General features: G+C 41.9%; 1 protein-coding gene across 2 annotated transcripts in view; it reads right to left on the reverse strand.

The window, feature by feature from the left end:
* Positions 1 to 2,724: 2,724 nt before the first annotated feature.
* SYCP1 (synaptonemal complex protein 1) overlaps positions 2,725 to 14,309 on the reverse strand; it is a 228,512-nt gene continuing 216,927 nt past the window's right edge. For both annotated transcript variants that reach the window (XM_068269681.1, XM_068269680.1), the window contains 2 exons: positions 12,282 to 12,368; positions 2,725 to 4,708 (listed from right to left, as the gene is read on the reverse strand). In XM_068269681.1, coding sequence (XP_068125782.1) covers positions 4,568 to 4,708; positions 12,282 to 12,368 — 228 coding nt within the window. In that variant the 3' untranslated portion in view covers positions 2,725 to 4,567. The remainder of the gene's footprint in view (positions 4,709 to 12,281; positions 12,369 to 14,309) is intronic.

Below are 14,309 nucleotides of genomic sequence, written 5' to 3' on the forward strand. Positions count from 1 at the left end.
AGTAAAAAAGTGTGATGTGCTAATTGATGCCAACAATATAGAATGCTGTGTAAACCGCGGGCTGTACAAATAAGTTTAAAGTGCTATGAATCAACAATAAACATATAACAAACAATGTGCAAGAGTGTACAGATGCTTACCAATGTGATGTTACAGCTGCATATACAGTAGGGAGAAGGAGGAAGACGGACGCCTTGCACGTTTGCAGCGTGCGGCTGCTCCTATGGAGGCTCATAAGCAGCCGCACGCTGCAAATGCGCAAGGTGTCTTCCTCCTCCTTCCTATATGCAGCTGTAACATCACATTGGTAAGCATCTGTACACTCTTGCACATTGTTTGTTATATGTTTATTGTTGATTCATAGCACTTTAAACTTATTTGTACAGCCCGCGGTTTACACAGCATCCTATATTGTTGCCATCAATTAGCACATCGCACTTGTTTACTACACAGATTGACACTGTATGAACTTGTATATTTTTGTATCGTTGTTATTTATAGATTTGTCTTTTGAGGGTTGTGATATATGTGTTTCTTGCACGATGATCAGTGATTGATTGGCACACATGCGTAGTGGGGTAGTGGATAAACCCCAGGGTGCGATCAGGCCACCTTAGTATACTCGGCTGCTCCCTAATATAAGCCACTGAAAAGATAAAACAAAGAGGAAGGGGCGCTCAGAGATTCCATTCAAACTAGTGGGTCTTCCCAACAGTCAGGTCTCACCTGGATCAAAAGTGGCTAGCACACCGTACTTAGCCATGATACACCTCTGTCCCACTTACAGCCGGGGACCGGGCTCTCCACGACCGCCGGCCGGATGTAACGTCAGCGCACCTAGGATCCTCGTTGTGACGCGATACACAGCCACCAGGAAATCTGTTCTACTGGAGCCAATCGGGTGCAGTGAGCAGTGCCTGGATTGTTGTATAATGTTAGTTGCAAGCAGAGCTAATCGGGGCAGTAATAAATTAATAAAATTGGCAGTAAAAAAAGTTGAGCAGATTTCCTGGTGGCTGTGTATCCCGTCACGACGAGGAGCCTGGGTGCGCTGACGTCACATTCGCCGGCGGTCGTGGAGAGCCCGGTCCCCAGCTGTAATTAGGACAGAGGCGTATTGTGGCTAAGTACGCTGTGCTAGCCGCTTTTAATCCAGGTGAGACCTGACTGTTGGGAAGACCCACTAGTTTGAATGGAATCTCTGAGCGCCCCTTCCTATTTGTTTTATTGATTCTCACACAGACACTGTGTCACTTTATTGTTTGACTGCTTTAGGGATTTCCAATTACATTTGGATTAAGAAGGTGGTTTCAACCATTTGTTTTTAACGTATTTTGTGTTCAGGATAAGTCCTCAATAAACATATATTTGTTTGCATCATACTGAGATGTGATGTGTTGTTACTGAGCATTGTATAGGTCTTTAGATAGGGCACCTTTTCTTGTAGTTTGGTTGTTGTTGGGTCCGACTTCTTTTTCTAACTTTAATACCCAGTAACTCAGTGACCACGTTTGTGAGCTTTGGGGGTCCTTGGCATAAATAATGTGAGAATGGAAGCAGTGTAAATTTTCCCATTGAAATCAAGCAAACACATTTTCTCATTTGGTTGTTGTTGGCTCTGCCCACTTTTTATAACCTTGACACACAGTCACTCAATGACCTTGTTTGTGAGCTTTGGGGTCCTTGGCACCAATAATGTGAGAATGGAAGCAGTTTATCACTGAAATGATTGACTGTTTGTAGCTCCGCCCCATTTTCTGAATTTGAACCCCCAGTCACCCAATGACCAATTGTACCAGGTTTAAGGTCTCTACCATTTACAGTGTAAGAATTGCAGAAATTTAAATATTCCCCTTGAAAACCAAAAGGTGAATTTTAATTGGCTATTGTAAGCCCCACCCACTTTCCTGAATAATAATCCCAATTTAATAGTGGCTACAGGGAAAATTTTAGAAGGCTCTAGCTACTGCATTTGGACGAATAAACGTTTATTCGTCACACTGTGATTCTGAAGTGTGCCACAGAAAAGAAAAGTATTTATTTTTGATCTCCTCTGCAGAATTTGAATCATTTCCAATGGACATAGATGAATATTTATGTTATCTTTTCTGCAGGCTCTTGAGCTTTGTCCACAAATTAACTTTAAAGTATATTTCCATGTTAATTTTTTAAAAGACTGCACTAATACCAGCGCTGCGTAATATGTTGGTGCTTTATAAATACAATGAATAAATAAATAAATAAAAATACTCCAGTTAGCCATGGCAACAGTTCACAATTTGCAGCCTTGACAAATTTTCGCTTTTGCGTCCCTATTTCTGTTATTATGCAGTTCGGTGTACTCACAGGCATTTTATTAATGCCAAATGTCTGCTCACAGCCCATATGGAAAAAAACACCCAATTCTATTTCAGCAAAGTTTGGCAATGGAGAGACAGGTTGAGGGGATTGTAATATTTAGACATGCTTGATTATACATGCTTAAATATATGCAATAAGTCTACTTTCTTCAAAGGAAATTTACATGTAGCCACAAAAGTGAATCGATACTCTTAAGATTTGCAAAAACCAGAAGATATTTGGACTTTTCTGTTGCATCATTGGCTATTCTATAGGCTTATAGTTTTTCACATTGCACTGTATTATATGGCTGAGTCCATCCCCATTAAAAAAAAGTGAAAATACACCTTCATGGAAAATAAATATATTAGATTAACCATGGAATTTGTTAAATGGCTTTAATTTAATAAATAACATTTAATATATTTGGTCAAACTGAATAGATGAACACAGAAACTAAGAAACAATAATATATTGATCTGTTATGTATATGTTACAACATTAATCCTCCAAACTCCTCAATTAGTAAATTATGCAAAACGTTATAATAAGCCAGCTACAGCAGGTGGGTATGTACTCAGCCCTTCGAAAGGAGTAGGAGCACTCACATGTATAGTTCAAAGGTTTGCCTAAACCAGCACCCCGGTGCTGTGAGGGGCCAAAAATGGTCGGCACCACCAACGGTATTAAAAGTTCAATTGCATTTATTCATGCAAAAAGGTATATGAAATAAAGCAACAGACTGCTGTTTTTTTACTGAAAAATAATTTGTCAAGTTGCATTAAGTGGTCACTATATACAGCTTGAAAAAGGTTTTTCCAAAACAGCAGTCTGTTGCTGCTTTATTTCATGTACCTTTTTGCATGAATAAATGTAATTGAGCTTTAAATACCGTTCGTGGTGCTGACCCTTTTTGTCTTTGGTGGGTATGTACTGTTGGCTGTGTGGATCCGAAATCCCTAGCTTATACAAATCTAGCTCATGTACATAGAAAACTACTGCAAACAACAATAACATGCTAACAATCAGCTATGTTTGAAGTAAATGTAAAGCCAAAAAAATCAGGTACTTACCTATGTACAGGGAAGGCTCTGGATCCTATAGAGCCTTCTCTGTCTTATCTTGCTCCTCTCTTTCCAGCATTGTCACTCCCGTTGTTTGTACTCAACCTAGTGGTTTAATACATGTCTGTTAGGCCTTGATAGGCTTCAGAAACACTTGTGTCCCCGAGTGCTTCTGAAGACGGGTGGCTCTGTACTGCGCATGCGTGAGCGTGCTTGTGAGGGCACTCACCATGTACAGTGCAGGCCCATCTTCAGAAGCACTCGGGTATACAAGTGCTTCTGGAGCCTCCCGAGGCAGAAAATTAAATGGGGTGATGATGGTGAGAGGACAGGGAAGGCTCTATAGGATCCAGAGCCTTCCCTGTCCTTGGTAAATATAACTTTTTTTTTTTAGCCTTTACATGCACTTTAACAGGTTCTGGCATTCCGCAAGTACTGAAATCTTCATTTACCAGGTTGTCCTTTTGAAGTGTATTGTGTAATATACAGTGCTCTATACTAAACAAGAAATGCTATGTAGGTGTGTGTGTTTGTTTAACACTTTTTTTTTGTAAATACAGGAAAACTACAAGTATGTTGTTATATTAAACAGTGTCTAACATACACATGTCAAGTAGTAATGGCTATATCAACAGAACTTCATAACACACAGAAATGTGGTGTGTGTGTGTGGTGTGTGTGGTGTGTGTGTGTGGTGTGTGTGTGGTGTGTGTGTGTGTGTGGTGTGTGTGTGTGTGTGTGGTGTGTGTGTGTGTGTGTGTGTGTGTGTGTGTGTGTGTGTGTGTGTGGTGTGTGTGTGTGTGTGTGGTGTGTGTGTGTGGTGTGTGTGTGGTGTGTGTGTGTGTGGTGTGTGTGTGTGTGTGTGGTGTGTGTGTGTGTGTGTGGTGTGTGTGTGTGTGTGTGGTGTGTGTGTGTGTGGTGTGTGTGTGTGTGTGTGGCGTGTGTGTGTGTGTGCGCGCGCATGCGTTTAGGGATACTATTTTTAATGGCCTATGATAAATATATTTTAGCTCTACAACCTTTCTCAAAGGTACTTATAAAGTGAAACCACTTTTACAAACTTACTTAAAACTTAGATCATGAAATAATTGCAATGTTCAAAAAGTAAATGTCAAAAAGTAAACAATTAGGAATGTCTTGCATATTTCATCAGTTTAAACATTTCAGCGAAACAGTTTTTCAGCAATTTTCATTTTTCTTTTTCGGTCTACTTTGGGGAAAGCAGTGAAGTTTGCTTCTTTCTTCTTTTTCATGGCAGACACTTTGATGGCAAGACCATGCTTTGAAGATGTTTCTGTTACAATCTAAATACATAAAGATCAGTAAATACACATATCCTGTACAATAGTAACACATGGTGAAGTATCTTAATTATTCTGTATTTTTATTATGTTCGATTTCTAGGTGAGAATGATAATATCAGCTGGCAGTGCATACACAGCTGTGTATTACCCCCTTAGACTGCCGCCGATGTCTATAGGTGCTCTGTGTTTTCCCATCCATATGTCACGGATGCATGACAGGGATGTCTATTGGCATTTTTATGTCCCCATATTCCTTTGCCACAGATGTCTAAAAGCAGGGGTGTTACAGCTGATAGGGGGCCCAGTGGGTACCTAATGTATTCACCAATAACTTTTTTGTGTTTCTCAACCCTCTGATTTTGTCTCATTGCCCATAAACTATGAGCAGTGTTGATTGCATGATAATGTAAATTGCCCTATTAACTCATATTCATAAGGTAGGTGGCATTGCTTAAGAGTGCCTCCATCTGAGGGCCACGTGAAAATTTTGCTAAGGGGCCCCATGATTTCTAGCTACGCCACTGTCTAAAAGGCATTTAGTACAAAGTATTCGCTCAGTGCCAACTTTCCACTTTACTTGAAATATGCAAATGTTGATGCAGAACTATGCAAATGTTACTGCAAATCTATGCAGCTTGAAAATGGACCAGAGAAATGCTTTTATTGCAAGATTTCATTAGTCCATTTTACAATAGAGTTTCATAATAATTAGTATAATTCTGTATCATAATAATTAGTATAATTCTTAATTATCTCAAACTTATTTGCACCTTAATAACAATCCTATTGACTACTTTGGAATTTGGTACATGTAGATTTGGACAAGACATTAACTAAACACAATGAAAACAAATGGCTCTGGCAAGTAGCTTTTGTAAAAAATAGCTGGCAGACTAAAGGTTAATAGGTTTAAAGCTAATGGGAACCGTATGGTAAAAAAAAGCCAGATAATTACCTAAGGAGAGGGAAGGCTGTGGATCCTAATGAGCCTTCCGTCTCCTCTTCGGTGCCCTCGGTGCAGCAATGTCCCCGGTGAGCAGTATTCAACTAATTCAGTCAAATACTGCTCACTCCGCTGCCGAAGGAGGCTTCGGAAAGTCTTTTTGAGCCCGAGTGCTCCCAAAGACGGGCTCACTCCATACTGTGCAAGCACACTCTCTCGTACACAGGAGCGTGCGCAGTATGGAGCTGCCTGTCTTCGGGAGGACTTGTCTCACAAAGACACTTCTGAAGTCCCCTGCAGTGGGGGATTCAAACACGGGAGCCAGCGCTGCACCGAAGGCACCAGGAGAGGAGAGGGAAGGCTCATTACGACCCACAGCCTTCCCTCTCCTAAGGTAAGTAAGAAATTATCCTTGAGCCTGGCTTCACACTGTAAAGGCTGGTTTCACACTGGTTTCACCTGCACCGCATGGCACCATCAAAAACAGGCCTTCAGGGAACCTTCAGGTTCCCTGTCTGGCCACTGGCCAAGCAAGAAGTGACGCGCGCTTGCCATTACTTCCTGCTGCAGGTATGCAGAAGCATATTGTTAAAATACGCTTCCGCGCCGCGTTAGTGATGGTTTTAAAATCTACCACCATAGACTGACATGACTTCTGGGACGATGCAGATCGCGTTAGTTGACGCATCACCGTAGTGTTAACATGAAAACGCCACTTCCTTCATATCGCACCGTACCGTGGAAGTATGAAAGTCTTCATAAACTTTCATTGCCCGGCGGTGGGGTGCGCTAAAAATACCGTACTGCCGCAGTGTGAAAGGGCCCTTAGAATACACATTGGTGAAAGGTAAAACTCTCCTTGTTGCGAACACAGAAAGTACTAAAATATGATTTGGGTGTATTGTGATGTCAAAAAGTTTGAACAACTCTTCAAACATCTTGCTCAATATGTCCTACATTTTTGGACAGGACCACACCATATGCATAAACCTAGCATCTTTAAGTCCACATCTGGGGAACCTAAGTGAACCTCCACTGTGAATTCCAAAGTGAAAAAGAGTCAGAATGACACTTACTATGACTGTTCCCCCTCTTTTTTTACCCAATGCAGCAAAGGTTGATAATTCAATAAAGCAGCAGGTAAGCTTTGTGTCAGCTCTAGAATGCAACATACTGTGGCTGGCCCTGCACTACTTCTTTATTCACCTCACCTTTCTGAGAAAGGCTGGCTCAGTGGCACAGATAGAAGCAGAGTACCTCTCAGGCCACACCATGAGGCTCCTCCCACCCACAGATGACACAATCTCTTAGCAGTCTTTGCAAATGCAGAAAACTGTCATGGCAGTTTTTCAGAAAGGGGGTGTGGTTTATAAACAAAACCTGGATTTTATGGCATAAGTGGTCAGTTTTTAGACATTTGTCTTGCTACTCTGTTATAACATCTGTTTCCTGAGCCTGTTTTTTTTTTTTTTTTTACACCAGAGGTCCCATTAAAATGCCACCACCACTCCTGGGGAGCACATGCATGGCACCTGCAGCTCCCTCTGTGTGTAGTAGTGTGAAGGCCAAGGTTATCAAACCCCATAAAACTTTGAGAAAGCCCCGTGGGTGGGGCAAATCACATTAGCAGGCAGGGGAAGTGAACAGCACGTGTGAGCGCTCACTAAGCCTGGGATGCCGGGCAACTTTACCACTCTCCCCTAGACTAGAGTGACGAGCAGCCGGAGTCGTGTAGGAGCGGTGGATGTTGGGCAGCAGCCCTGGACGTAGCTCACTCTAGATGGTCTGAACGGCAACAAGGTCGTGAGTACAGGGGAGTGATCCTCCCGTTCCACTGCACACAGCACCTCTGATGTCAAAAGGAGGTAGATCATTTCTTGATGCCTCACAATACATTTTAAGAGGACATAGCCATGGCAGCACAATGAACGACAATTGCAGATCAAGCAGGTTACAATGACAAGACATGGAGAGGTGTTTTCCAGGATTGTTGTGGCAAATTGTGTAGAGACTCGCTATTGGCTGTAATGGCCAGAGTTCATAAGCAGGTGTATGTATAGGAGTCTGGAAAGATCATTGCCATCTGTTGCAATAATAGAAGAGCAAGATTATCTCATTGGGGAATTGCAACTATTGAGTGCATAACACTGGAACTGTTAATTGGGCTTAAAGTGGATCCGAGGTGAACTTTTACTCATTGCATAATTGTGTTCCTTTCCTATTGTTTATAGGGCATTCCTCAAGTCAAATACTTTTTTGTTTTTGTTTTTATACTCTAATTCCCAATAAACTAAATAAACCATGCCCACAGGTTTTCAGAGAGCCTTGGCAGTAGCAAGGGCTCATGGGAGCTCAGGAGGAGGTAGAGGTGTTACTAGCCATTGATTTCAGAGGCAGAGGGGAGGAGGGAGGAGGAGGGGGATTAGGTTTTTTTCACAGGCTGAGTGCTCAAGAAACGGATAAGCCTGCCTCTGTGTAATGTTTACAAACAACATGGCTGCTGTCATTGTATCACAGGAAGACATAATCATATTCTATTAAAGCTGTTTGCAGCTAGATTTGCTGTGTAAACCATCTAAACTTTAGATAAGATATATAGACAAGTTACTTGTTATAGTTAGTTTTTCATCTCGGATCCGCTTTAACCTGAGATCTCAGTGGTGCAATGTGAGTGTGTGAGAGGCCCCGAGGTGTGCACTGGTGGAGGGCCCTCATATGTCACATAGTGATTGGGGGAGCAATCTGGTTTGCATAGGCGAGAGCTGGCCGACCAGTAGGGGTCAGATCCCTCACTATGACAGTGGGATTTTATATGAAGATCACTAGTAATGGTCATTGTTTTTATGGGTAATTTTATGTAAGTCAGTAGATTACCACATACTATATTTTGTATGCCACCAATTCATAAATATTTTCTATAAGCACATGAGCAGCTTCAGTTTGAGTTTTTTTAGTAGAACTGAGTGGTCTGAGATACTAAAGCAGCTCCTCTATTGAGTGGTGCAAGTAATAAGTGTTGGGCACCCACTTTTGATTGTGTGTTTTTTATTTAAATCCTGACCGAACAGCGCCTCATCTATAGAACAGCGGCATGTTGCTGCACTATTTGTCAGGCGGTCCTGTCCTGTCAGCTACAGTCCTGCCACTCATAGCCATGTCAGTCTATTCAGTCAGACCTGTTGCAATGTATGCATTACCTACATAATGCAAGTTGTGTTATGTGCACAACACACTATGCTTCACTACTTAGCATAAAAACTGACATTCGCTATCTGCACACAACAGTTTTACTTATGTATAGTGAATCAAATCCTATGTGAGTTCCTACATGTTTGAATATCTCACTAAGGCCCTTTTCACACAGGCAACTAACAATGGGTAAATTCAGCTGCTCTCCTTGTTAGTTCTCGGTACCGACGCTGAACAGGCAGCCCCACCATAGAGTCAGATCTGAGCAGAGATTCGACATGTTGCAGTCCACTGCCGCCCTGTAACACTACGTGTATCAGTGCTTGACCCGCGTGGTGTTACAACTGCTGCAATTTGGTTGCATTTAAATTGCACCCAATTGCATTGGCGGGCGGCAGATGGGAACCTGACTGCTCTTCAAGTGCGCAGTTCAGCCTCCCATCTGAAAGAGGCCTTAATCCCACACTGCCACAACTCAGTTTTGTAGAAGAGAGTATTACTAATTAATGAACTTCCCTCCAAAGGCTTGAATTTTAGTAAGGGATTAAAAGTGTAAAATACATACTGTATGTATGCATATGTATAAAATGAACATCAGTTCCAGAATAACATGCCCTACAAATGTATTTTCTCCTATGTTGCTGTCACTTACAGTAGGTAGTACAAATCCTACAGATATGACAGGGTTTGGATCAGTCTCCTCATAGGAAATTCTCAGGGCTTTCTTATTTTTAAACACACTTACTAAACAGCAGTTGCTCAGTCTAATTGCCGAAATAATGTGCAAGGAAGTAAGGAGATTGGCCAGCCACATGTGTATACAGTACATTTATTTTCATTTTTTATTTTTTTGTGATAGTGGTCCATTAATCAACTGAAGAATTGCTGATTTCAATTTTTTTCTCATCCTAGGTACACACCTCAGGAAGATTAATCAATCCACTTACAAAATCCAACAACAATTGTGGTAGTACAAAATGACACATTTATCTTTGAGATAAATTGCTCATGTAGCCCTGACATGTTATCTGTAAACTACTCTGGAAATAGGGTTGGCACTATACATGCACAATAATAGTTCATAAATCAGCAACTAAAAAACAAGAGGAAAAAACACTTAATTGTCTTAAAAAATCTATCACTGCATTTTGGCAACCTAGGGATGCAGACAGCAGTGCTGAAATGATTTTTTCCCAATACAATACTTAGGCCACATTCACATCATGAAACTCAGATGGCTGTGCGTTCGAAATGCAAAGCGCACGAAATCTGTGTTTCTATGCGTTGTGTGGCTGATCCCATTTTCTGAAAGTGAATGGGTCAGCCGCGCATTTTGGTAAAAATGCGTGCAGCATGCGTTCCCAGACAGCACTGGTCCAGAACGCATGCAGTGTGAACATCAGACAGTGCAGTCTATGCACTTTCTGATGTCATGCGTGTCGGCCTCCTGCACAGATGTCGGCAACGCGTGTAGTGTGGACGGGGCCTTATTAGTCAAGCACAGTTTTTTTTTTCATAAGCATATAAATAGAGACAATGAAGCAAAAAAAAATATATGATATAATGAATTTGTTGTGTACTATGAATAATTACTAGAAGATTAGCAGCAAAGAAAATATTCTCATATTTTTATTTTCAGGTATATAGTGTTTTTTTCTAACATTGCATCATTCTCTAATATGAGCAGATTACACAACACTCAGCATTCAAAATGATTCTTTCAGAGCAGTCTGTGAACTAATGACCTCTCCTCTGCCAGTGAAAAAGTAAATAGTTAAGGAACAGTTGAGATAATAAAAAAGTCAGAAAACAGCCCTCTCCACGACTTTGAAAGTCGTAGAGATTAATGGCTTTTTTGTATAGAGATAACAACTGGAGTTTCTTAACTCTTCCTGTACTGGAAACAATTAGACTGATGTATCTGATCTGAATGTTTTATTTCTTAGCTGTACTACACATACAAATCATAATATCATAATTTTTTTTTCATTTCAGTGTTTCTTTAACAGGACACTGTCCCCCACCCCCCCAATTATTCTGTCCCCTGTGCCCTCTGTTCCTACTTCCTGGCCTCTGTCTGTCCCCGTGTGACTTGGCTGTACCCTTGTGTCACCTGTCCATACCCCCTATGGCCTCTGTCTGTCCCCCTGTGTCAACTGTCCATCCTGTGTCCTCTGTTTGTCCCCGTGTCACCTGCCTGTACCTTTGTGTCACCTGTCAGCACGCCGTGTCACCTGTCCATCCTGTGTCCTCAGTCTGTCCCCGTGTCACCAGTCCGCACCCCCTTTGTCACCTGTCCATCCCGTGTCCTCTGTTTGCTGATCCCCGTAATCCCCGAGCCAGCTTCACAAGCCATTTACCGCATGTTCAGCTGGAGAAAGCATGCTTTTTTTTATCCCAGCACTGACGGAGGCAGACATCGTTGCACAGCTTTTCTTCCGTCCGGTCTGCCCCCCTCCACAGCATCTGGCACACTGCATGTTCAGATGGAGGAAATGCTTCCTTTCATCCCCGCGCTGACAGTGGCAGACACTCTAATGCACCGGCTCTCCGGCTCCAGCCCTGTCTTTGGAAGCTTCTCTTCTGTCTGGTCCGCCCCTCCACAGCATACTCTGCCATTCACTGTTTCCTATCCAAGCCACTAACCAACTACCAATCAGGCGAGGCCAATCAGGGAATAAAGTGATTGGCCAAATGACGAAGCCTTGGTCCCGCCAGGGAGACCATTGCGTCCAATAAGGAAAGGAGAGAAGGGAGGAGGGCGGCCCTGATTGGCGGGTCTGGAGCAGCGCCCCTCTTTGATTGGTAAATAGCTCAGAAAGGAAACAGTGGGTGGCAGTGTACCAGACGCTGTGGAGGGGAGGGGATCGGATGGAATTGAAGCTTCCAAAGACAGGGCTGGAGCCAGAGAGCCGGTACAGAGAGTGTAGTCTGCCACCATCAGTGCGGGAATGAAAGGAAGCATTTTAAGCATAGCAATTCTATGGGGACATAGTGCTCATTGTTATAACTGATGACATTGTATGACGTGTCCACAAGATGGGACACTGATAATAACATCAAGCTCAAATGTCAGTGTGAATGTCATCACAGAAATAATCTATTATTTTGATCCAAGATCACCTGGTGTTCTTTTGGTGATGGAAACAAGAGGGACATGTAGGCCTTTGGTGCTAATGTGAACCTAGCACAAGGAAACTGAGGGTTGCATTCAGGCTAAGAGCACTTGAAGGATTCAGTATAGTGGTACAAAGCTTTGTCTACTGTTAAGGCCTTTTCAGTTTCCCATAGCAATAGACAAGATTCTGGCAAGCTTCCTTCTTTATTTACATTTATGCTACTGGTCTGTAAACATGCTGTTATCTGTTTGAAGAAAGCAGTAATGTTTTGGTTGTGTGCAAGCTACTGTTCTCAACCACTCTTACATTTCAGGACACATACCTTTGTTGGAGTTGCAGTGTAATTCTTCGGGAATGCTTGTGACGTCATACGCAGAGTTTTGAATACACCATCATTTTTGTATAATCCCTATAATAAATTAATAGAAAATAGCTGTTATACAAAAAAGAAAAGTTAAGCAATTTGAAGGAGCAACCCTGGCAAAAAAATCCACGGCTGTTTCTGGGGATATATGTACATTTTCACTACCCATGGGTAGATACAATATTTCACTATGATGGATAGATACGTTATTAGTCATTGAACCACATTAAAAAAAAAACATGTTTCCTATTGTATCTTTTAAGTGTACCTGAAGGCAAACAAAGTGCCCCTAGGGAGTACTTACCTCGGGAGGGGAAAGCCTTTTGATCCTAAAGAGGCTTCCCCCGTCCTCCTCAACAGTGGGGATCCAGCACTGGGACCCCTAAAGATCCGCCGGCAAGGGCTTGTCATAGGTGCAGGCAGACGCAGGAGCAGATTTTGGATGGGCTCTGGCAGAAATAGCCAAGCCCGATTGGGTCCGCTCTGCTCAGTAGAGTGGATCTGATCAGTTTTGGCTATTTCCACTGGAGCCCAATCGGGAAACCACTACTGTGCCTGCACACACTGGCTTGCACCGGAGTTGTTTTTGTTGTGGGGCACTAGTGCTGGAGTTGTTTTTGTTTTGGGGCACTAGCGCTGGATCAGGCCTGCAGAGGAGGATGGGCGAAGCCTCTTTAGGATTTAGAGGCCTCCCCCTCCCGAGGTAAGTATCTGATTTTTTTTTTTACTTAAAGTCGCAGGTGTACTTAAAAATTAATTTGCTCAAAACTACAAGTTCTTTTTGATTTTTTTTTTTTTTACCTTTGTTACCCCTGCAAAGTTGGCGATTCTAGCTTGTAATTACCAATTTTTTTTATTTTGTACCACTGTCTATATTTGGTGTACACCCATTGTCTGTATTATTATGTACACTGCCCCATGTTTGTTTCTTACTTTTGTACAGCGTCCTTGAATATGTTGGCCCTTTATAAATGAATAATAATACAGTAGAATTTCATTATAGTAAACTCTAATATATTACAATTCTGGATTAATAAACTCAGTCCTCAGGTCCCAGTAAATGCGTTTGTATAAATATACAATATATGGCCAATTCTATTATAGTAAACTACTTTTCAGGATCCCTTGGAGTTTACTATAAAGGGATTCTACCTTAATAATGTATGGGGGCTTTGCTATTAACCACTAAAATTGACAACATTGACTTCAATGCAGTTTGGGAAAAAGTGCTCCTCTGGGGAAGAAGGGCAAATGACATTATTGCCATGGCAAAACAAAACTGAGGGGGTGGGGCTACATACTAACATCCTGTTCATAAAGATACATACTAACATCCTGCTATATATAGATATAAAAAGTGATTTTACTCCTGAAACCAGGGTAGAGAAGAGAAGGTGAAGGTGGAAATCCAGAATAATATAGTACGATCTGCAATGTGTCATCAAAGTGCGTTTTTAAATAAAGAGACGAAAAGAGCTCAGTGCAGACTGCTGCTGTAATTGATCAACCAAACATTTTTAAAACAATAACATAGATTTACTTAAAGGGCCCAGTTTGTCAAGACCCTAAAAAATGAAAAGCATCTAAATCCATACAATTCATGCACATCGTCTACAAGTTTTTTTTTCTTTTTGGGGGGGGGGGGGGGGGGTGCAATTACTACAAGTTACATCCCTATTTCTGATGCTGAAACCAGGATGATAAAGGTGATGGTCCTGTGCCTGTGATAAACACTTCTATAGATGCTTTGAATAGTAGTAATCGTCAACAAACTGCTCCCCATCCCCTTTTTGGACCTCTGGCACTGTCCTTTGCAGGATACGGTACACTGTATCAATTGTTACGTATAGAGTGCTTGTGGGGCCCCAATGTAAAACTTTCACTGGGGCCCATAGCTCCTTAGCTACGCCACTGCATAAATACTAGGGACATAGATATTTATGAAATGTGATCTTACTTTTTAAAGACATGAAATTTGTATGAAAA

The sequence above is a fragment of the Hyperolius riggenbachi genome, chromosome 2, assembly GCF_040937935.1.
Source record: "Hyperolius riggenbachi isolate aHypRig1 chromosome 2, aHypRig1.pri, whole genome shotgun sequence".
NCBI classification, from domain to species: Eukaryota; Metazoa; Chordata; class Amphibia; order Anura; family Hyperoliidae; genus Hyperolius; species Hyperolius riggenbachi.